This window comes from Panthera pardus, unplaced genomic scaffold (assembly GCF_024362965.1).
Source record: "Panthera pardus isolate Hobbes unplaced genomic scaffold, ASM2436296v1 HiC_scaffold_2, whole genome shotgun sequence".
Classification (NCBI taxonomy): domain Eukaryota; kingdom Metazoa; phylum Chordata; class Mammalia; order Carnivora; family Felidae; genus Panthera; species Panthera pardus.
In genome coordinates, this window is record NW_026526765.1 from 148,464,280 (window position 1) to 148,487,481 (window position 23,202).

Here is a 23,202-nt window from a genome sequence, read left to right on the forward strand (position 1 = left end):
GTTTTTCAAAACATAAACGTGCCTCAGATCGTTGTATGCCTCTGGCTGATTTCCAGAACACTGAAGTGGATGCTTCTGTCAGTTCTGTTCAGTTGTATACTTGCTTTCTTTTAAGAAAATTTGCTGATCTCCTCACTTGGTCACAGCCAGAGATGCCACCCTTCTATTTACCTTTTGATCCTTTATAGAGCTTTTCTTTCTTAGGAATTTTATTTTGACAGATTTCAAAAACCAAAAAATTATAGAGAATATAATGAATATCTCTGTACTCAACCCTCAGCTTAAGAAGTGACACATTACAGATATGTCTGAACCTCATTTATTCTACCTGATCCTACTTAAATTTCCCTCTCCGGAAAGAACCATGATCCCAAAATTTGGTATTTGCTAATCTAATGTGTGTTTTTGCTATTTCATACCTATATACATGTGTATATGGCAACTGCTGTCTTGCATTTTTTTAACATTCAAATGCTATTTGTACATATTCTTCTACAACTTACTCTTTTTTGCTCATTATTGTGTTTTGGGCATTTATTCATATAAATACATGTGGCTTTAATTCACTGACAGTTAATTGCTATACAAATATGCCATAATCACTCTGTTCTCCTGTGATGGACATCTGGGTGTTTCCAGTACTTTGCTGTTACAATGCTACTATGAATACTCTTGTTTGTGTCCCATGCACATATCCAGAGTAACAAGAGGATGACAGAGAGGGACTGTAAATGTTTGTGTAACTGTGTGAAATCTCCCACTGGCTCCCACACGGCTGGAGGTAGAAAGTGGGAGATCTCCTGAGAAGGATAAACAGTGGTTATCCTTCACACTGGGGATGCATGGCCTTTCATAGAATCTAGGTTTAGAGTCACAAGAGGCCTTCCCAGACAGGAAGCAACTTGTCCTATGTCACGGAGCAAGTCAGTGGGAAATTTGGGACTAAAACCTAGGTTTCCTGTTTTCACTTCCTTGTTTCTCAAAGCAAGATCTGTGGACTAGAGGCATTAGCATCACCTGGAAATTTGTTAAAAATACAGAATGTCAGGCTGTACCCCAGATATGCTGAATCAGAATTTGCATTTTAACGAAATGCCCAGGTGGTCTATCGTACACTGAAGTACTGAAAAATACTCTAGAGTATGTATATAGGCATGAAATTACTGTATCACAATACATGCATTCTTTAACAATATCATGTAATGCATTCAAATTTCTCTCTGAAGTATTGTACCAATTTATTTTCCCACCTTACTCTGATTTTTTAGGTGTCTAATTAGAACATGAAGCCATTTCTTACTGCTCATACATCTACTTTTATTCCATTTGCCTCATCAAGGTTCCATTTCCTAAGAATATATCCACAAACTCTAGCCCTAACTTTCCCTACCTGTGCTATGATACCCTAAGCTGTAATAAAAGGATTACATGGTTAAGTAAGTTTGGGAAATCACAGATTAATCTAGGTAGAACAAGTTCTTAACTCTAACACTCCTCAGAGGCCTCAGAATGTCTACCAGGAGCCACTACAAGTAGACTACATTTCAAGCATTTTCCTAAATTTATTTTACCATTTACCTTTTTTCTGCCATGGGTCATCTACGAACATATATGAATTAACTTACATTTCAAGGAACACAGATGGAAATCTGTGCTAATTTATACAGCCTTCTTTCCTTTTTAAAACAAAAATCATTTAAAAAATAAAAAAGGGTATCAATTTCCTCTCTTATAATCCTCAGATCTCATATTTGAGAAAGACTGGTTCTAGCTACTTCTCTGCAGTTTTGCATATGTAAAATAACATCACCAGAAAAGAAAAATATATTTTGCTCAGATGAGTTTCTCCCTCTCCATTTTTCTTCATGTTTTCAGTAAGAAGAAATCAGTATGGAATGATCAGGTCCAAAATTTCAAATAGTTTTTCTTGACTCTGAAACAGCCAAGGAGAACAAACTGGCACCTGCTCTGAGGCCCAGAGCAGAAAAGCCACTGTCTCTAGTCCAGAGTTCCCACACAGATGGCCAGCTGAATCAGACTGGCCCTTAATCTCCTTTTGGTTTCCCTGAAGAAATTAAAAGTTACAGGTCTCCAGAGATCCCTGGAGAGTGAAAATCACTCATTCTTGCGATTTCATTACTTATGCTTTCCTACAATTTCAGTTTTTCTGCAGTGAGCATGTGTCAGTTTTGCAACTACAAAAAATACAGTCCTAAAAGGTTTAACCTGAAAAGAAGAAAAATCACAGAATGAAATTTAAATCCATCTCATTACTCTATCAAAATACACACAAAAGGTGACTCTCAGTGAGGATGAGGATGCCTTTGAAAGGTAATGGTCTAAAATGGATTACAGGGGCGCCTGGGTGGCTCTGTAGGTTGAGCGTCTGACTTTGGCTCAGGTCATGATCTCGCGGTCCGTGAGTTCGAGCCCCGCGTCAGGCTCTGTGCTGACCGCTCAGAGCCTGGAGCCTGTTTCAGATTCTGTGTCTCCCTCTCTCTGACCCTCCCCCGTTCATGCTCTGTCTGTCTCAAAAAAAAAAAAAAAAAAAAAAAAATTAAAAAAAAATGGATTACATGATTATATGATTAAAAGTTAATTCTTTAAATAAGTCATTTACCTTTAAAATACTTATCAACACAGTGGCGCCTCAGTGGCTCAGTTGGTTGAGGATCCAACTTTGGCTCAGGTCATGATCTCATGATCTCATGGTCCGTGAGTTCGAGCCTCATGTCAGGCTCTGTGCTGACAGCCTGGAGCCTGCTTCACATTCTGTGTCTCCCTCTCTCTCTGCCCCTCCCCCACTCATTCATTTTCTCTCTCTCTCTCTTTTTCTCTCTCTCAAAAATAAAAAAAAAATTAAAATACTTATGAATACAGAACTAAACTTCATCTAGGTTTCAACTTTAAGAGATCAGAGACCACTGGCGGACCTATGCTCAGTCTCCCTCCTGTTGCCAATTCTCTTGATGTGTAAGATGGGAGAGTACCTGCACCATGCAGTTATGGTGAGGACTAAGAAAATATGTATTAAAAAGCTCCATATCATATGTCAGCAGGGAAACACAAATTAATATACCTTATTAGAATGACAAAAATCCAGAGCACTGGTCACACCAAATGCTGGCAACGATGTGGAACAGCAGGAGCTCTCATTTACTGCTGGTGGGAGTGCAAAATGGTACAGCCACTGGGGAAGATGGTTTGGCGGTTTATAAAATGAAACATGCTTCTACTATACAGCTCAGCAATCACACTCTTTACTATCTACCCAAAGGATGTGAAAACTTAGGCACACACAAAATCTGCACACAAATGTTTATACCAGCTTAATTCATAACTGCCAAAGCTTGGAAGTAACCAAGATGTCCTTCAGGAGGTGAAGAGATAAACTGTGGTATATCTAGAAAATGCAATATTATTGGGGTGCCTGGGTGGCTCAGTCAGTTAAGCGTCCGACTTTGGCTCAGGTCATGGTCTCAATAGTTCATGGGTTCAGCTCTGTGCTGACAGCTTGGAGCCCAGAGCCTGCTTCGGATTCTGTTTCCCTCTCTCTCTGCTCCTCCCCTGCTCGCTCTCTGTCTCTGTCTCTCTCTCAGAAATAAACCATTAAACAAAAAAGTATAAAGAAAAGAAAATGGAATGTTATTTAGCACTCAAAAAATGCACTATCAAGCCATGAAAAGACATGGAGGAAACCTAAATGTATAATACTAAGTGAAGCCAGTCTGCAAAGGCTATGCACTGTATAATTCCAACTATAAGACATTCTGGAAAGGCAAAACTATGGAAATAGTAAAAAAAAACCAAAAAAACAAAAAAACCCAAAAAAACCAAAAAACAAAAAACAGTGGTTTCCAGGGGTGGGGAAGTAGGAGGATGGGGGGAAGGATGAATAGGGAGAGCACAGAGGATCTTTAGGGAAGTGAAAATACTCTGTATGATATCATAATGATGGATTCATGTCATATCTGTCCAAACCCACAGAATGGAGAACAGCCAGTGACCCCCAAAGTAAACCAGGAACTGTGGGTGATTATAATAAGTCAATGCAGGCTCACTGACTGTAATGAATGTACTGCTCTGGCTGGGGTGTCGATGGTGGGGGAGGCTCTTCACGTGTGGGGCTGTGTGGGAAATCTCTGTACTTTCCACTCAATTTTGCTGGGAACACAAAACTGCTGTAAAGAATAAAGTCTATTATAAAACATCTCCCCGCCCCCCAAAGCTTATAGTCCACTGCCTGGCATATGTATAGTAAGTGCTCAATAAATTGCAACTACTGTTATTAAAGCAGTTACATTAGAAATGAAGACACACCGTTTCTACTGTAGTAATGCTAATCGCTGAATCAGTCTCAACATTTATCCTGATAAGATAAAAAGCATCCTTCTCAAAGAGGTAATCCTTGGGAGTCCATGACATAACCTGGACAAGTGATTCTGAATAGAATACATGTTATTTTTCAAAGTTATCAAGTGGAATGTAGAAATGTAAAATGACTAAGAATTTAGTCACAACCAGTTACGTAGTAAGTGCAAGTTTTACAGACTCTGTTGTGGTCATTATTTAAGAAAAGGATTCAACTAAAGGAAAAAGACATGCATCTCAATAAACAATAATACCAAAAATGAACATAAAAAAATGAATATAACCATAGAATGATGTTGTAAACGATGTGGATTCAGCGGTGGTAGAATGCTTACCCACAACGCACTAACATCTAGAAGAAAAAACAAAACTCACACCCCCCCTGGTTTTGTTTACCTGGATGAGTCATGGTAACAGGCTCCTCTTTGGATTTATTATTGTAGATGACCACGGCCACTGCATTGTGGAAAGCAGCCCGTGATATTTTCTCTTTAAATGTGCAATTTCCCCTCTGCAGCAAGGCAATCCACTGTTTGATATTAGGAGGGACAAAGAACCGTGTTTGAGGATCACAGCCCAGATGATCAGCAACTAAACAGAAAAGGAAAAAAAAAACCATTAATTTTTTTCTCAAGTAAGGATAAATAAAATCGATCTTTATCAAAGTGCTCAACTGTTCCCCCAAATCTTCTGGATACCCAAGGCACTTCAAGCAGCTCACTGTCAACAGAGCTATGAATATAGCCATGAAGGACAATACAATGAACCTGCATCCGTATCTGTACAAGGAGAGAGATGCTCCATTGAGATGTTAACCGTGGTGCAAATTAAAACCCTGAAAAATTCTGTGTAACTTCAGAGACTGACAAAGGTAAAAAAGACTGATAATGCCCAGGGTAGGCTGGTGAAGAGAGGAGGAAGAAAAAGCAAACACAGAAATCCCAACACCAAGGTGACTAATCTACCCCGAATTCTGCTTTCATCACATCTACTCTTCACTCCACACCCCCTCCCCTACACCCTCTCCCCCCACACCACCCCAACGCTGCAGAGAGAGACTGATTTTACTTGAGGTAAATGAGGCCAAACTGAACTTTGTTTCAGTTACCAAGTGGTCTTGTTGAAAATTCAAGCATGTTTGAACAAATTTCTTAATAAGTGTCTAAGGAAATTAGAAAATAAGTTTTGGCTTGTATTTGAAAATAATATGAAACTAGAAACTAGAATACATTATTCCTCTTACATTTACTGGTAAAAATTACAATTCCATACTAAGATATATATACAGTAAAGCCTTGGATTGTAAGTTGTTCTGTGAGTGTTCCACAAGATGAGCAAACATTTCTAATAAATTTTAACTGGATAAATGGGTGATGTCTTGCACAACGAGTAGTACATGACACTGAATATCACATGATCACACCTGAGCCATTGGTTCTTCTCTCTCTCTCTCTCTCTCTCTCTCTCTTACTCTGACTGAGGGATTGTGGGTGATGGTCTCCCATGCTCGGATGCTCAGTCTCAGGCCACGGTGTTTGGCAAATATCAGTGATTTTTCAGAATGTTAGAAGGTGCCCACAACTGGCCCTAGTGTATTTTTTGTCACTTCAAAGAAAGTACCTATGGACAGTCCTTTGCTTTTCCATACAAGAGCAAGCTTAGGAATGCTTTGCTTCATTCTAGGTCAGGCTACCTGCAAATATAGACCCTTTCCTCTGCTGCCTTATTGCCAGTTAGATTAAATACAGTACATGACAAGAGTTTATTAATACTGTACTTGTAGTCAGCATCCGTGCAAGCATATACAATGGCTCCCATGCAGAAAAAGATTCCATTGAGCCAACAGATAGCACTGATTCCGTGAGTGATAGTGAAAGTCACCCTACATAATAAACCCTCCTCTCTCATCTCCCTCACACCAGCCACGAAGGTTTTCAAAGGTAAGTGCAGGTTAATTTATGTATTTTTCTTTATACTTTGTATTTTAGTTATTATTTTGCATTATATTACAGCACTGCAATAATTTTTATATGAGTATTTTTAGGTTGTGGAGCAAATCATCTGAGTTTCCATGATTTCTTATGGGGAAATTCGCTTTGATATGCAAGTGCTTTGGACTACAAGCACATTTCCAGAACGAATTATGCTCGCAAACCAAGGTTTTACTGTATTAACTTTACTACCTCCACCCATCCAACAAGATACATGAAGACACACCAAGACTACTTGGGACTAATTAATTATAATTACATGGCCACTGTTGTGGATTTGGGGGGAGAGTTTGTTTCAGATACCTGGAAGTACACTGGAACGTGTCAGGCTGCGCTCCACAATTTGGTCATCAGAGCTCTGCCACCCTTTGCAAATCTTAAGAAGCCACCCCTGGCTGCTTTTCCCACTACCCATCCTCACATTTCTAATAGGTTACAGTGAAAGGGAAGAGTGGTCCAGAGAGGGGAAAGAAGTCACAAAGGTAAAGTTTGCAGACCACCACACGCAGTGCCAGAGGATGGCAGGCCCTAGGCCTCTTGGAGTCAGTCACTATCAGTATTGCACTGGCTGGCGGGGAGATGACAAAAGGGTAACACTAAAAGCAAATAAGTAATAAAACTATTAACTCAGTATTAACTCAGTATTAACTGTGAAAAGATGACACAGTGGGGAAATAGTTGCTTTCTACACCCCAGAAGCCCACTACTTAGCAAAAGAAATGAAACATTTACACTGAGCTGTAAAATGTAGAGGTGTCACTAACTTCAGAGAAATGGTACAACTATCATTCCTGTTTACAGAATATCTTTCCTGAAAGTCTCTTATTATCATGGTGAAGGATCGCAGTGAAAGTGTACTTGCTACCAAAGATGTCCTAATACAGTGAGAGATCAATGATTTCACGATGTCATGATATATATCGTTGACAACTACCACCCTTCTGCTTAGACAATTTCTGTACTCAGAAACTTTAGTCCTTTCTCAAATTAAGTGGATGCAAAAGAGCCTGTATCACAATTTTAGTAGTTAACTATTGAAAGGCACAGTCAAGGCATCGTGAAACTCTGAAATCCTGAAACAGACTGTTTACCCACAGTGGTATCTGTTTCCCAGATAAGGATGCGGCCTTAAAACACAAGCATTTAGGCTATGTGTTATGATAACCATGATAACCTCACTGTCTTGGGATAACTTCCAACACTATATCCAAATAGAGAGCAATAACAGACCTGGTTTTAAGTGTTTCATTTGTAATGCTTCAAGACATGCTGCTGCACAAACCCTGGAAGGAAGTGCAGAATCAGGAATAGCTAAAAAGATCTGTATTCCTGTCTTCAGCAAAATATTCACTTTTCTGTGACTTATCCCGTCTTCCCTATGATTGTACACGTATTCACAGTGGAATAAGGAAGACACAAGATGGTCGTGAAATCAGCAAGATGTGGGGTCCACATTCTAGATCAGCTTACTTACTAGCTGAGCAACTGTCCCAGGTTCAATGATCTCATCCTCAACTTTTTTTTTTTTTAATGTTTATTTATTTTTGAGAGACAGAGAGACAGAGCATGAGCGGGGGAGGGGCAGAGAGAGAGGGAGACACAGAATCCGAAGCAGGCTCCAGGCTCTGAGCTGTCAGCACAGAGCCCGACGCAGGGCTCGAACCCACAAACTGCGAGATCACGACGTGAGCCGAAGCCAGACGCTTAACCGACTGAGCCACCCAGGCGCCCCTCATCTTCAACTTTTACTTATTTACAAAGATTGAGTTAAAAAATTTTAATCTCACAAAAAAATAAAATAAAATAAAATTTTAGTCTCACAAGAGTTATGTATGTGAAAAAGGCTATACTAATTCCTCTATTCTTAAGTACTGAAAAAATTCCTTTAGTTTTATGGGCGTCATCCTATCTGGTCCTAGTGTTCCACCAGTTTGGTGCCATGGGGATTTTCTGTGCCAATGTGTGTGAAATCCAAACAGCTTAGCAGCACATGTCTGCTCCACATCCCTGGCTCGTAACAGCTCCTGTTCCCAAGTCTCATTCTCTCTCCTCTTTGTGCTGACAGCGTCACTGTCTGCTTAGAAGATTAGCACTTCGGGGCACCTAGGTGGCTCAATTGGTGGTTGGGCATCTGACTCTTGGCTCAGGTCATGATCCCAGGGTTGTGGTATAAAGCCCCACCTTGGGATCTTTGCTGAGCATGGAGCCTGATTGGGATTCATTCTCTCTCTCTCTCTCTCTCTCTCTCTCTCTCTCTGTCTCTGTCTCTCCCTCTCCCTCTCCCCCTCTCCTGCTCTCTCAAAAAAAAAAAAAAAAAAAAAAAAAATCAGCATTTCAATAACAGTCACCATTTCCAAGGCTGAAAAGACAGAGGAAAGGGTGCAACCACAAAGCAAAATCTAGCAAACATACTGAAGGAGAACTTTAAAATTCTCTTAAGGAATCCCCACTAAGAAGAGATTCTACCAACAACTTCACAATCCAAACAAAGTCCAACACAGACTGTATGAGCAAAAGAATGTCCTTGTTCTCTAAATTCACCCAAACCATCATCCATAAAAGGCTCTGAAAACATTTACATCAGCAAGAATATGCAACAATAAGCAAGAATTAAATATTCAAGTTCCTGTTCAAGGAAGGAGTTTTCATTATTCAGAAGAAGAAGGTTAAGAGGTTTTCATAAACACTTAATACTGTAGCATGCTTATTTTATCTATTTATTCCTTCTTGTAATTACAAAATAACTTCAACAGTGAAAATGTTAACAGCTCTAGAACATCTTCCCAGGACTGAGGACTAACTGGTTAAGTGGCCCTACTTCACAATTTAATACCAGTTGTTGTTTATACTTGAAGCAATTTATTAAGTGAAGACATAGTATGGCATAAAATATCTATGCAATTAGCACCATTAAAATTTATCAATAGCAATTTGCACAAATTCAAAATCATTTTCTTTCTTTTTTTTTTAAACTGCCAAATTTACAAGAAGACTTCACCTCTGACTTCTTTGCATTTATTAGTTATCGGGTCAGGAAAAACTTTTAGGAAGGTATCATGAAAATGTGAAATTACAGAGAATATAAAATACAGTATTACAGTATCTTACAATTTTGTCAATCATACTTCAATAAACCTGAAAAAATGTTATATTACAGAGAAATGGAACTTCAGGGTTTTTTTTGTATGATCTTTCCTGTTGCATCCAGAAACAATAATGAGACTTTTCTTTATTCCTTCACAAAAACCAAATAATTATTGACAGGAACAATCATGGAATCCTCACCTCAACGAACAATAACTTAAATGCTCAGCAACATAGTTAAGTACCAAAGAGAAATGTGACAGAACCAAACACTTTAGTCTTGAATTTACAGGAACCTCTAAAGGTACTGGGGAGGCATGCCTGGCACAGAAATATCAACAATACTGGTTGGTAGTATAAAGTAGCAGCATGAAGGTGCTTAGAAATCCAGGAAAGGAAAAGAGCAACATGACGGTAAAGGTTGCGAGGGAGTTGGAGCCTGAATGGAAACCTGGAAAACTGCTAAGCAGAAACAAGGGGTGCAGGAGTGACCGGCATAAGAACAGAACAAAGACGTAAGCCCTTCTTCTGAACTCTCCCAAAAATCAAGCAAGATGATACATAACCGAAGTGACCATACTATGCAAACCTCAGATAATTCTGAAAAGAGGACCCTGTCTGAAACAGGAAAAGAGGAAGAATATTCTGGCACAGAGTACGTAAATATTTAAAGGATTCTGTGAATAAGTAAGTAAGTAAATAAATAAATAAACAAATAAAATCTCTCTTCCCCAGGAAGCCTGGTTCATTTGATTCAGTAAGACCTTGTCTACTGAAAATGCAAACACCCCATCTAGGACAGAGTGGTCATCACGTTATGGTGTGGGGGTAATGCTTCCTCCCATGCCTGATGACCACCAACCTGCTGCTGTGGTTAAGAGTCAGGCGGGGCTGGGGCACGTGACGGAGGGTGCACAGCACAGTTACCCTGGTGCACTTCATGCTCTCAGAGCCTGCGTGTCTGGTTTCCTCTGTCTGAAATGCCAATCCCACCACTTCCTTGCTGACGACCTCCTAACCTCAGGATTCTGCTGAAGTTCCTCCTCCGGAACTGCCTCCCGGCCTCCTAAGGCTGAGTTGGGTGCTTTATTTGTGTTTCCATGGCATCCCGAGAGGACATATATCCTACTGTACCAGTGGCTGGCTGTTTATCCTGAGTATCTCCTACAGGGTGAGATTAGCATCTCCTCTAGTATGTCTGGCACAGAGCAGACATTTACCCTCCTAGGTGAAGGCAGAAATGGAGGAACGACAAAGGGAGATTGAGCAAGAACTGATACAAAGAACAAGTTTGTGCCAGGGACCGCAGTTTCATGTGTTCTGACTGGTGTAATGTTCAATCAGCGGCTTCCTGCAAAAGAAGTAAAAATAAAAATCAGCCTAATTAGTTACCCTAGATACAGATGTTTCCATGGCCAGGTATGTTATGGTTGTTTCCTATTTCCACATTAGATTATAATCTCTTTAATCTTCAGATTTCCCACTTCTTACCCTGTCTTTCCTTATTTCCCCCTGTTAAATTCTAATTTTATGATTCAAAGAATAACATGTAATTCTTTATTTGTGCTTCCGGTTTCTCAACTTTTAATGTTCAGCTACTGGATTTAAGTGTCTCGCTTCCATTCCTTCATCCACTTCCATGGATATAACTTATTTTCTTACGATTTCTATACTTCCACTTAAATCCAGCATCTTTTCATTACTGATCTTCAGTGGTTGTTTGGTCTTGTTGAAATGTTTTGCTTTTCCTTTTGTCTTAGTTTCCTGTTAACTCACTTGTACGTTTCAGTGTTTTCTCTAAACCTTGCATCCACTCTAATTTTCTTATCCCCTCCCCCCATCCCCTTGCGGTTCTGTTAGTGTTTTTCTTTTCTGGTAGGATGTGTTATCATAATGGCCGGGAAAAATTATCTGGACCCTAGACTTTCTTGATTTCTCAGGAGCCTTACATTAATGATTATTCCCTGTTTTCTTTTTCCTCTCAATTACACCTGCTGGTTGGTCCCTTCCATTTTAAAAATAAAGAAGAAAACAGACCTCTTGAAAGACCCCCATTTGCTGCCACTGCTGTCAAGAGCTGCCTGTCCTGCTGTTCCCACCTCCTCAGTGTCTACTCATTCCTCATCACATTTCATCCAGCCACTCCATGAAAGTGCCCTGAAAGGTACCAATAACCTCAGCACTGCTATCTTGGGACACTGTGCCCTCCTCCAAACGGACTCTCAGTAACATCTAGCTCAGCTGAGCGCTCTCCTGCCCTGGCTCTCAGGGCCCTCCTCCTCCTCTTTCACAGCCTTCCTTCCTGGTCTTCTTTCCTCACTCCTCTCCCTACACCTGTACCTGCAGTGTGGACACTCCTGAGCACTCAGACCACTTGGATGTAGGTCTAGGACCCCCCTCTCCCCCGCAAGGGCTAGAGGTTCTTTCTACACTGATGGTACACTTTTTTCTTACTGGAACAAGGATGTTTACTAACATCTTCTGCTAATCAGCCCTTTCCTGAGAAACTATTTTTCACTTTTTACTTATATAAATTCACAGTTTCCAGCATATAAACTAAATCAGGCCAACAGCATGCTAAGAATCAGGAGAGAAATATGGAAAATTATACACAGGGAAGGGATCTATTCCCCTCCCATTCCAAGCAGAAACTGGTCTCGAATTTAATGAGCATTTAACAAACATTCTTCGGGCACGTGTGTGGCTCAGTGGGTTAACTGTCTGATTCTTGACATTGGCTCAGGTCATGATCTCGAGGTTCCTGAGTTTGAGCCCTGTGTCGGGCTTTGCACTGACAGCATGGAGCCTGCTTGGGATTCTCGCTCTCCTTTTTTCTCTGCCCCTTCCCTGCTTCTGTGTTCTTTCTCTCTTTCTCTCTCTCTCTCTCCCTCTCTCTCCCTCTCTCTCTCTCTCTCTCTCTCTCAAAATAAAAAAAAAACTTAAAAAAATGAGCTAATAGGCATTCTTGAAGGTCTCCACTGGCTCCCATGGAGGGAGACGCGGGAGGGAGTCTCTGTAGGCAGGTGGACAGTCTGTCACTGTCTGATTTGTTTGTTTCCAGGTTACCCTGCCTCACTTCCAGGCAGGACCATGGGATCGTCCTGGGGTCCAAAGTACATTCTGTTAGTTGCCCCCCCCCCCCAAAACAAAAACAGAAACCTTTTTTAATTGGAGCATCTACAGATCACCTCTAACCAAGCCATATGCTTTCAGTAACATCTACCTGGGCTCCAGCTCCAGGGGGAGGGAAGTTGACACGCAGTCTGAGATGAGCCACAGAGAAGTGAAGAACTTAACTACATTTGAGGAGAGGCCTTTTCTCTGTTTCCCATGGGATATGAATACGGAAACGTGGCTCTAGCTGTTGCTGGCAGTCATTTTATGACAAAGAGGGAACAATCTTAGGACCAAATTAAAGCTAAGATGGCAAAGGGGAGGGATCAAAAGGAACAAGATGCCTCCTAACACTGTTGAATCCCTCAAAGTGGTCCTAGCTTTGAGCTTCCAGTTCTGACACAGAACACTATTTGTATGCAGTGTAAGCAGGCATTTGTTGCTTGAAGCATTCACACTTCTTGTGTATGTCAAGCAGCAGTGGTTGAGATTGGGGCTTTATCCCTGCTGAGGGGCTCTCTTAGTTCACCAGGATCCACGCCTGGCTACTCAAGCCCACCAAGAAGAAGTCTGAACCTAAGGAGAAGGCTTCCCTGGGAAAGTCCTTTGCCACAGGGAGGCAGCCAGGAGGTCAGTCCTTTGTCACTTTCCCTCACTCAAGGGATGTGGTAGCCATCTGGGAAAGGAGAACTTTGTTGGAAGACTAACATGTCGAGCAAGGATTCTTGACAAGGATCCACATGGGCAGAATGCAAAAGGCTGATGGAATGCGAATGAAGGAAAATCATCTTTATTTTTGCTACACTTGGAATGAAATCTAGCGTTTTCTTCATCTATGAATGTAGACAAGAAAACATCTGTTAACTGTAACTAACAGCAATTACATTAGTTACTGCAGATATGGCAAAAACATAGTAGAGATTAAACTTAGTAGACCCAACATAGTAATCAAAATGATCAGACCCAACACTAGATCCGTTACTTAATATGATCATAAGGACACACAAATATTTTGAATACCGGTACTGTTTCAGGAGACTTGGTTTCCTTTAATCCTACTTACTTTTGCACTTACCACTATTCTGAGAAGCAGCCTAAGGTTTTCTTTTTCACTAGGCTGCAAAAGGAGTCTCAGCTGCCAAGTTTAGTGAATTCATATTACTTATATACTTGGATCCGTTTCTATTACTTTACTTTGTTCTCATTTATCCTGTTATTCCTAAGTTTTTTTTATACTTTCCCCTTCTCTACTTCTGAATGCACTGATCATGTTTTCTCTGCTCCTCCTCTTTTCCTCCATTTATATATTCAAGTTTTGCTTTTTATTTTTTAAAAAATTTTTGTTTATTTTTAACAGAGAAAGAGAGAAACGGGGAGGGAGAGGGAGGGTGGAAGAGAGAGAGATAGAATCCCAAGCAGGCTCTGCACTGTCTGCACAGAGCCCGACATGGGGCTTGAACCCAGGAATCCTGAGATTGTGACCTGAACCAAAATCAAGAGTCGGACAATTAACCAACTGAGCCACCCAGGCGCCCCCCTCAAGTTCTACCTTTTAGAGGTCACTCTTAAAATGTTAACTTGTATACCTGATAAAGAGTTTATATTTAATCAATATCTCTATTTTCTTCCTGAATAACAATTTCATAGGGCTACCACAATGAAGTCCTACAAAATTGGTGACTTACACAGCAGAAATTTATTCTCGCACAGTTGTGAAAGACAGAAGTCTGAAATCAGGGTTCTGGCAGGATCATGTTCCCTCTGAAGGCTTTAGTGGAGAACCTTTCTTGCCTCTCCCAGCTTCTGGTGGCCCTGGGTCACTCTGGCTTGTAGCCGCATTAATCCAATCTCTGCCTGTCTTTACATGGCCTTTCCTACTGTGATGGTGTCTTCATTTCTGTCCCTAAAGATACTTATTGTTGGACTTAAGGCCCACTTGGGTGATGCAGGACGCTCTCATCTCAAGATCTTAATTTAATTACATCTGCAAATGTAATTTTTCCAAATAAGGTTTCTACACTCACAGGTTCGGGGGCATGGACACCTCTTCTGGGAGGCCACCATTCAACCTACTACAGAATGCAGCTCCAACCACCCCATTTCATCTTATGAGTAGTTACCCAGCATCCAATTCTACCTTGCTTTAATTATCCCATCCCTAATATTTAATGTTTCATACAGTCAATGCTGATTAAATGTTACCTACAGATACTTGTCAGCCTTTATGTTAGTTTGGGATCTCCAGAGAAACAGACCACTAAGATATGTGTGTGTGTGTTTGTAAAGAGATTTATTATAAGGAATTAGCTCATGTGATTATGGAGGCTGACAAGTCCTAAGATATGCAGGGTAAGTCAGCAAGCTAGAGAGTGGATGTGATGATGTGGTTCCAGTTCAAAGTCAAGCAGCTTGAGACCCAGGGAGAGGTAATGTTTCAGTCTGAGTCCAAAGGCAGGAAAAAGCCAAGTCCCCAATTTGAAAGCAGTCAGGCAAGAGGAATCCTCTCTTACTGGAAGGAAAATAAACCCTTTTGTTTCATTCAGGCCTTCAACTGATTGGATGAGGCCCACCTACACTGGAGGGCGTCAAATCTGCTTTGATCTGCTTTATTCAGTCTACCAACTTAAATGTTAATCTCATCTAAAAACACCCTCATAGAAACACCCAGAATGTTTGACCAAATTATCTGGGCATCCCCGTGGCCCAGTAAAGTAACACTTAAATTTAACCATCACAGTCCTCCTCACATCTCACTTATTCCTTGTGTGTTTCATTTCCTTCTTCCTTATTAGAATAGTAAGAACACATCCTTCTGATATTCTTTTATTGAGGATCTGTTAAAGATAAAGTCAGGTTTTCAAGTAAACCTGTCTTTTAAGATCTGAAAACATCTTTCATATGATCCCATTTTTGAATGACAGTTTAATTAGTAAAAATTTCTAGATAGTTACTTTTCTCTCAGCACTTTGAAGATATTATTCCATTGTCTTCTGCTTCTTATGTTGAGGAGCTAAAAAAATTTTTAATTGTATAGGTTCTCAACTGTTATTGTGTCTACTTTTTACTTTCAAATCTAGTATCTTTAAAAAATAAAATAAAGTGTTTCTTATTTTTCTTCTAATTGGCAAGTTTTACTTTGGTTATATTTACTCTAAAGAAACAAATTTTTACAACAAGTCATAAGAAGAAGGCAACAACGAGCTATCTTCTGTACACCTAGAGTGCTGGATATATCAATCAACATTGCAAGAAGGGTCATACATAGTTGAACTGTCAGCAAGTTTAATTGTCAATAGCTATCCATTATCGTTTGTCTTCTATACTTAGTTACTGTATATCTCAAATGGATTTTGATTATTTTTCACATCCTCACAACTTAAATATATCTGCTGGATGTTCTCCATGACATAATAAAAAGCATCTTAGGACTAATTTTAAATGATGGCTAATACAAATCACTTTACCTGCAAAGTTATATTCAAAAATAATTTCTATTACAACTGATACAACAAATACTTCATGGAAGAGAGATGCTACAAATCGAAATAACTAAAAATTGTGGCTAGATCTTCACACAGATGTGGTACTACAGTATAAAAGACATGTAAACTATTTAATCTACGTCACTCCCCATTTCACAGAAGCATTACAGTATGGAGTACAAATCTTTTCGAGGCTCTCTCTTTTTACTCCTATCCATCACACTTTCCTCTTACCTCGCTGCCTACTCTTTCTCATTTTTCCACTGCTAGTCTCTTAGCTGGAGGTGTTTCACCAAGAATCAGCCGTAGGCCCTCTTTTCTCAGCGGGCAATGTCATCCACTCCCATGGCTTCAACCATCACGTGTACACGGATACCGTCCAAATCTAACCTCTCTCTTATGCTTTATTCTGTCATTTTCAATGGCTTGCTAGACATTTCTCCATGAATACTGAGTATCTCAAACTCATTATCTTCCCCCCTCAAATGTGATCTTCCCAGGAATTCCCAACAGCATCAACATTTACCTAAACACACAGGCTGAAATCCCCGTTGACAAACAAGGAAATGGCAATTAAGAAACAAAATGAAATGGAGTGTTAAGTTTTCTTGGCTGCCACCAAAAAGCCCACCAAGGCTGAGCAAAGCCACTGACTATACCTCAACACTGCTGAGGCACAGAGAGATGGAAGAACACCATCAAGGGCTGGGGAGTATCCGAAGGCATTATTTCTCCCTCAGCTTTACTGAGATATAGTAAGTAAAATCTATATATATTTAAAGTGTACAACATGATGATCTGATATACCTATACACTGAGAAATAATTACCACAATCAAGCTAATTCATATATCCATCACCTCATATAGTTACTTTTAATTTTTTTGTGTTTGGTGAAAACACTTAAGATCTACTTTTCAGCAAATATCAAGTATTCACCATAGTATTAGTAGGTATGGTCACCATGCTGTGCATAAGTTCCCCAGAACTTATTCATCTTATAACTGAAAGCTAGCAACACTGGAAGGCATTATTAATCCTTGGGCAGAAAAAGTAAAGAATGTGGGAGCACCCCTTTTTTGCTTTATTTATTGCTTCTTTCTTCTGGTACAATACTTCTAGTATTGTGCCATCAGACACAATGGCAATGTTAACAAAGACTGGACTATCTGGAAGATAATTTCAAACTTAGGAATGATGGATTCAACAATACATTAAAAGGAACACATGTCATGATCAAGTGGGATTTATTCCAGGGATACAATAATGGTTCCACCTCCACAACTCAGTGTGATGCCCCATATTAATGAAATGGAGGATCATATAATCATCTCAATAGATGCAGAATAAGCATTTGACAAAATTCAACATTTATGATAAAAAGTCTCAACAAAATTGGTATAGAGGGAATGTACTTCAACATAATGAAGGCCATATATGACAAGCCCATAGCTACTATCATATTCAACAATGAAAAGCCTAAAGCTTTTCCCTTAAGATCAGAAATAAGATGGGGATGTCCACTCTCACTGCTTTTATTCACAATATAGTACTAGGACTCCTAGTATCTCAAACTCATTATCTTCCCCCCTCAAATGTGATCTTCCCAGGAATTCCTAACAGCATCATCATTTACCTAAACACACAGGCTGAAATCCCCGTTGACAAACAAGGAGCAACTACACAAGAAAAAAATAAGAGGCATCCAAATCTGAAAGCCAGAAGTAATATGGTCTCATGACATTATATACAGAAAACCCTGGAGAGTCCACCAAAAAATTATTACAACTAACGCACAAATTCAGTAAAGTCACAGTATACAAAATCAACGCAGATAAATCTGTGGTGTTTCTATACACTAATAATGAATTATTAGAAAGAGAAGTTAAGAAAACAATACCATTCACAATTGCATCAAAAAGAATGAAATACCTAAGAATAAATTTAACCAAGGAGGTGAAAGACCCATATACTGGAAATTAATAAGACATGGATAAAAGAAACTAAAGAAGAAACAAATAAATGGAAAGATATTCTGAGTGGAAGAATACCATTAAAATGTCCATAGTAACCAAAGCAATCTACAGATTCAGTGCAATCTCCATCAAAATTCTAAGGGCATTTTTCACAAAAATAGAATTAACCCTAAAATTTGCATGGAACCATAAAAGGCCATGAATAGCCAAAGCAATCTTGAGAAAGACAAATAAAGCTATAAGTATGATGCTTCCTAATTTCAAACTATATTATAAAGTTGTACTAATAAAAACTGCATAGTATTGGCATAAAAGTAGACACACAGATCAACAGAAACGAGTAGAGAGCCCGGAAATCCACACATACATGGTCAATTAATTTACAACAAAGGAGCCTATAATGTTCAACAGGGGAGGGCCAGTGTCTTCGATAAACAGTGCTGGGAAAACTGGATAGTGACTTGCGAAAGAATGAAACTGGACTCTATCTTATACTAAACACAAAAAGCAACTCAAAATGGATTGAAGATTGGAACATACGACCTGAAACCATAAAACTAGAACAAAACACAGGCAGTAATTTCCTTGACATCAGTTTGGCAATGATTTTCTGGATCTGACAACAAAAGTAAAGGCGACAAAAGCAAAAATACACAAGTGGGACTACAGCCAACTAAAAAGCTGCTGCACAGCTAGGAACATCATCAACAAAATGAAAAAGCAACCTTTCGAACGGGAGAAAATATCTGATAAGGGGCTAATATGCAAGATATATAAAGAACTCCTATAGCAAAAACATTTCATCTTAGGGTTCTTGTTTTATGCAAGTTTCTATCCATACAGTTCCCCACCATTCCTTACATTTGACAGGTGTTAGTTGTGTGATTCTGTTAACCTTGGAATAAATGGTATGTGAGTTAAAAGAAATGACTCATCCCTACAGAAAAAAAAGAAATGATGGACTATAACAGCTAACTGCTGAGGAAGGAGGTAGGAAACACGAAAAAAAAATCATACAGTCCCTATGGAGGACAATTAGAGAAAAAAAGAACAAAAGCCTATTGTAGGAGACTACTCACATGAGAAAACAAATGGGAACAGGAGATTTAAAGTTTTCATAATCTGAGATGTCCATAAATAAATACAAGTAATAAGAAAAATCTTTAAAGTTCACCTTAAATAACAACTCATCAATGAGCCTTGTTGAAGTGGGTCCTGAGACTGGCCCATAACAATAGAAAAGCATATTTTACTAAGGATCTATATATTATTCAGAGGGGGAAAAAAAGGAGAAGCAGATTATTTTATATCAAGATAACAGATGTCCTATAGGGAAATCCAACTGAAGAGAATTCAAGAATGTGTCTAAGAGACAGGAAAGAAACTCTGATGGGGGCAATATACCTACACCAACTGGCCAAACGGGTGCCAACGGCCAATAGAACTGCAGAGATCTTGTTCAGCTAAAATTAGTATCTGACAAGTTCGTGATCTGCCTTAGCATTCATTCCATCTCCAACACGATAATGGCTAGGGAGAACCAGGGGAAACTGCTACCCAGAACCTAACACACACCCATTACGTGAAGGGACTAGTAATTAGGAAGAAAGCAACCCATTATCACAGAGTTTGTAAAACCCAGGGCAAAGATAGCTGGGTAATTACAAATCATCCTGATGAGAAAGAAAATGAAGAAACCAGCAAGAATGCACAAGATAAAGTTTAAGAAAGGCTCACACAAGGGCTGTAAAGGCAAATGTAGGATGACAGTACAGACTCAGAAAATTATCTTCAAAAATTAAAAAGTCCAGAGTTAAAGATTGCAAATAATGACAGAAACAAAAGAAGTATGTCTACTGCTCAGGGTCAACAAAATAATGGATGAAAACATTTTCAAAATCTTTTTGCTTTTGTTTCCTCTATTAAGGAGAACAACCTGAGAATAAGACCATCCCAGTAAGGCTAAAGGACATTGAAAATGGGTGTGGAGACTGTCAGAAAGCAAATATGCTGATTCTTAAGACAGGTTTCTCTGTTACATACTTCCATTTCATTTCAGTAAACCTGCTGTTTAATATACCTTGTGCATTCATGCTGGTTTCTTCAAGAAAACTTCCATCCCGTTAAGATGTAATTACCCAGCTTTCTTTGCCCTAGGATTTGCAAACTTAAAAATGATATAGTTGCAGGGTGCCTGGGTGGCTCACCTGGCTAAGCGTCCGACCCTTGATTTTGGCTCATGATCCCATGGTTCATGGGTTTGAGCCCCATATCGGCACTGGCAGGACGAAACCTGCTTGGGATTCTCTCTCTCCCTCTCTCTCTGTTCCTCCGTCACTTGTGTATTCTTTCCCTCTCCTAAAATAAATAAACTTAAAAAAAAAAAAACCACAATAATATAGTTGCTTTCTTCCAAATTTCTGGTCACTGCTTTACATCAAATGCAAAGGAAATTTTCCAGCCCTGGGCATAACATTCTCCTCAGCAGTGTCAGTGGTAGCTAACCACTTAACTTATAAGATAATGGACATTTCTTTGGCTCCCTTTCTCTCCCTGTCAGTCCTATTGGCTAGTCAGTCTTCTCAGCACCTTTTGCTGAAAAGACTATTCTTTTCACCCACTGAATTGTCTTGGCATCTTTGCAAACAATCAATTGATCTCACTTCTATTCCACTAATCTGTAGGTCTATGCCAGTACTACACTGTATTGTAGTTAGGTTTTGAAATCAGGAAATGTGATCCTTTTAATCTTGTTCTTTTTCAAGACTGTGTTGACTAGTCAGAGTCCACATGAATTTTGGAATCAGCTTGTCAATCTCTGCAAAAATCCCCCTGGTATTTTCTTAGGGTTATGTTGAACCTGTAGGTCATTTGGGGAGTATTGCCATATGAACAATATTAAGTCTTTGGATCCATGAATATGGGATGTCTTTCTACTTATTTAGATCTTTAATTTCTTGTGACAATGTTTTATAGTTTTCAATGCCAATGCCATTTTAAATACTATTTTTTAAAAATTATTTTCTAATTGATTGTTCCTGGCATAGAGAAGCACAATTTACTTTTTTGTATGTGTATTGATCTTGTATCTACTGACCTAAGTTTACTTGAGTTAACAAAAGAAAATCATCCTGTTATAGGGAATAAGAAATTAAGCTTTACTGATGTTTCCTTATGGATTAACACTGGCTGCTTTTCTCAATCCATGTCCAGATGCTGTGTGTCTCCTATGGTACCGAAGGTGTCCTGAGTGGGATCCCACAAATGAAAACAGGATAGCCGTGACTCCCCTCACATGTGTGTTTGCTTTCACAGTATTGTCAAATAGCTGCATTATGTGGATTTACAGATGAGACCATCTACTTTTAAATAAATCATCCCTCATCAAATAACACAAATGCCTTAAAAAAAAAAAACAACTGCAAACTAAAGCCAATGGGCAGAACTGACATTTCTACTGGTGTACAAGCTTTTTTTAGCCACCCTGAAAGGGCAAAAAAAAAAAGAAAGAAAAAAAAAAAAGCCACCCCCCAAAAAACCCAAAAACACACACACCAAAAAACACCCCCCCCCCAAACTCCAAAACCCAACTAATCAGATTTGTAAGAGAAAGCCAAAAAGTTAGAAATTAACCTGAAGACTATTAGAAATACAGATTTATTACAGCGGGTGGCCTAATGAAGGCCAAGTGCTGGGCCTTAAGATAGTATGTCAAAGAACATCAAGAATGTGGTACAACATTCATAAGTATAAAACATATATTGGGGGTACCTGTATATACACAACCAAGAAAGTCTGTGCTCCCATACTATAGGGAACAGGTTAGTGCAGGTAATTGTGCACACAGGGAAGCCTGTTAGGAAGCCATAGTCTAGATGAGAAACTAGAATAGGTTACAGTTGATGTGGGGAGACATGGACACATTTTAGAGATGTTTAAGAATCCGGATCAACAAGAGTTGGTAAGTAATTAGGTATGGTGGCTGGGGGTCTAAAGAAGATGTCTGAGTTTCTGGCATAACACCGGGTAGAAGGTGGTGCTGTTGACTCAAACAGCAAACATTGGAGGAGGAACAGATTTTTGGAGAAAGGATGATGAATTGTCTTAGACAAACGGGGCCTGAAAGAAAACTGAGCAGGAGGTAATAATTCCCTTCCTAAGCACACCCAGTAAAATGCTACATGTGTAACCAGACTTGTAGGAGGTGTTTATGTCAGCAGTAATTGTAACAGCCACAAAGCAGGCAACCTGGTGTCCATCAACAGAATGGATAAACCATGATATATTCATGTACTGGGTCATTGACAAAACTGCTACATAGAGCAACATGAGTTCACCCCACAAATCAGTGATGTGAGCAAAAGAAACTAGTCACAAGAATATACAAGGAGAGGGGCACCTGGGTGGCTCAGTCGGTTAAATGTTCGACTTTGGCTCAGGTCATGATCTCGTGGTTTGTGGGTTCGAGCCCCGCACTGGGCTCTGTGCTGACAGCTCAGAGCCTGCAGCCTGCTTCAGATTCTGTCTCCAGTTCTCTCTGCCCCTCCTCTGCTACTGTTCTGTCTCTAAAATAAATAAACATTAAAAAACAATTTTTTTAAGAATACACAAAAATTGTACCATGATCTAGGTACACAAAGTTAAACAGGCATAATCTGTGGTGTTCAAAATCTGGGGAGGGAGGGAGGAGGTGAGTGACTGAAAGGGGGCTTCTGGGGAACTCTGTGAAGCTGGTTATACTCACTTTCTTGACGAAGTTTGGGGTTATATCAGTGTGTGCACTACGGTAATTCACCAAGCTGCAGACTTACGATTGCGTATTTTTCTGTGTGTGTTACAGCGAAAATGTTAATTCAAAAAAATCTGGTTATCTCACTCCGCAGGTTAAGACCCTTTAACAGAATTCTGACTCATGCTACAACATGGATGGACCTTGAGGACATCATGCTAAGTGAAACAAGTCAGTCGCAAAATGAAATACTGTATGGTTCCACTTCTTTGAGGTTCCTAGAGCAGTCGAATTCAGAGACAGAAAGTAGAAGGGTGGTTGCCAGGGACTGGTGGAGGGGGAAACAGGGAGTTACAGCACTGCAAAACAAAGAGTTCTGGAGATCTGGTTGTACAACAACGTGAATGCATGTAACTGTACACTTAAAAATGGTTAAGATGGTAACTTTTGTATTCT

General features: G+C 39.6%; 1 protein-coding gene across 3 annotated transcripts in view; it reads right to left on the minus strand.

Annotated features, from left to right (window-relative positions):
- The window catches only part of RNF130 (ring finger protein 130), a 142,586-nt gene that overhangs the window by 104,650 nt on the left and 14,734 nt on the right, over nt 1-23,202 (minus strand). For all 3 annotated transcript variants that reach the window (XM_053907616.1, XM_053907617.1, XM_053907615.1), the window contains exon 2: nt 4,768-4,962. In XM_053907616.1, the coding sequence (XP_053763591.1) occupies nt 4,768-4,962 (195 nt within the window). The remainder of the gene's footprint in view (nt 1-4,767; nt 4,963-23,202) is intronic.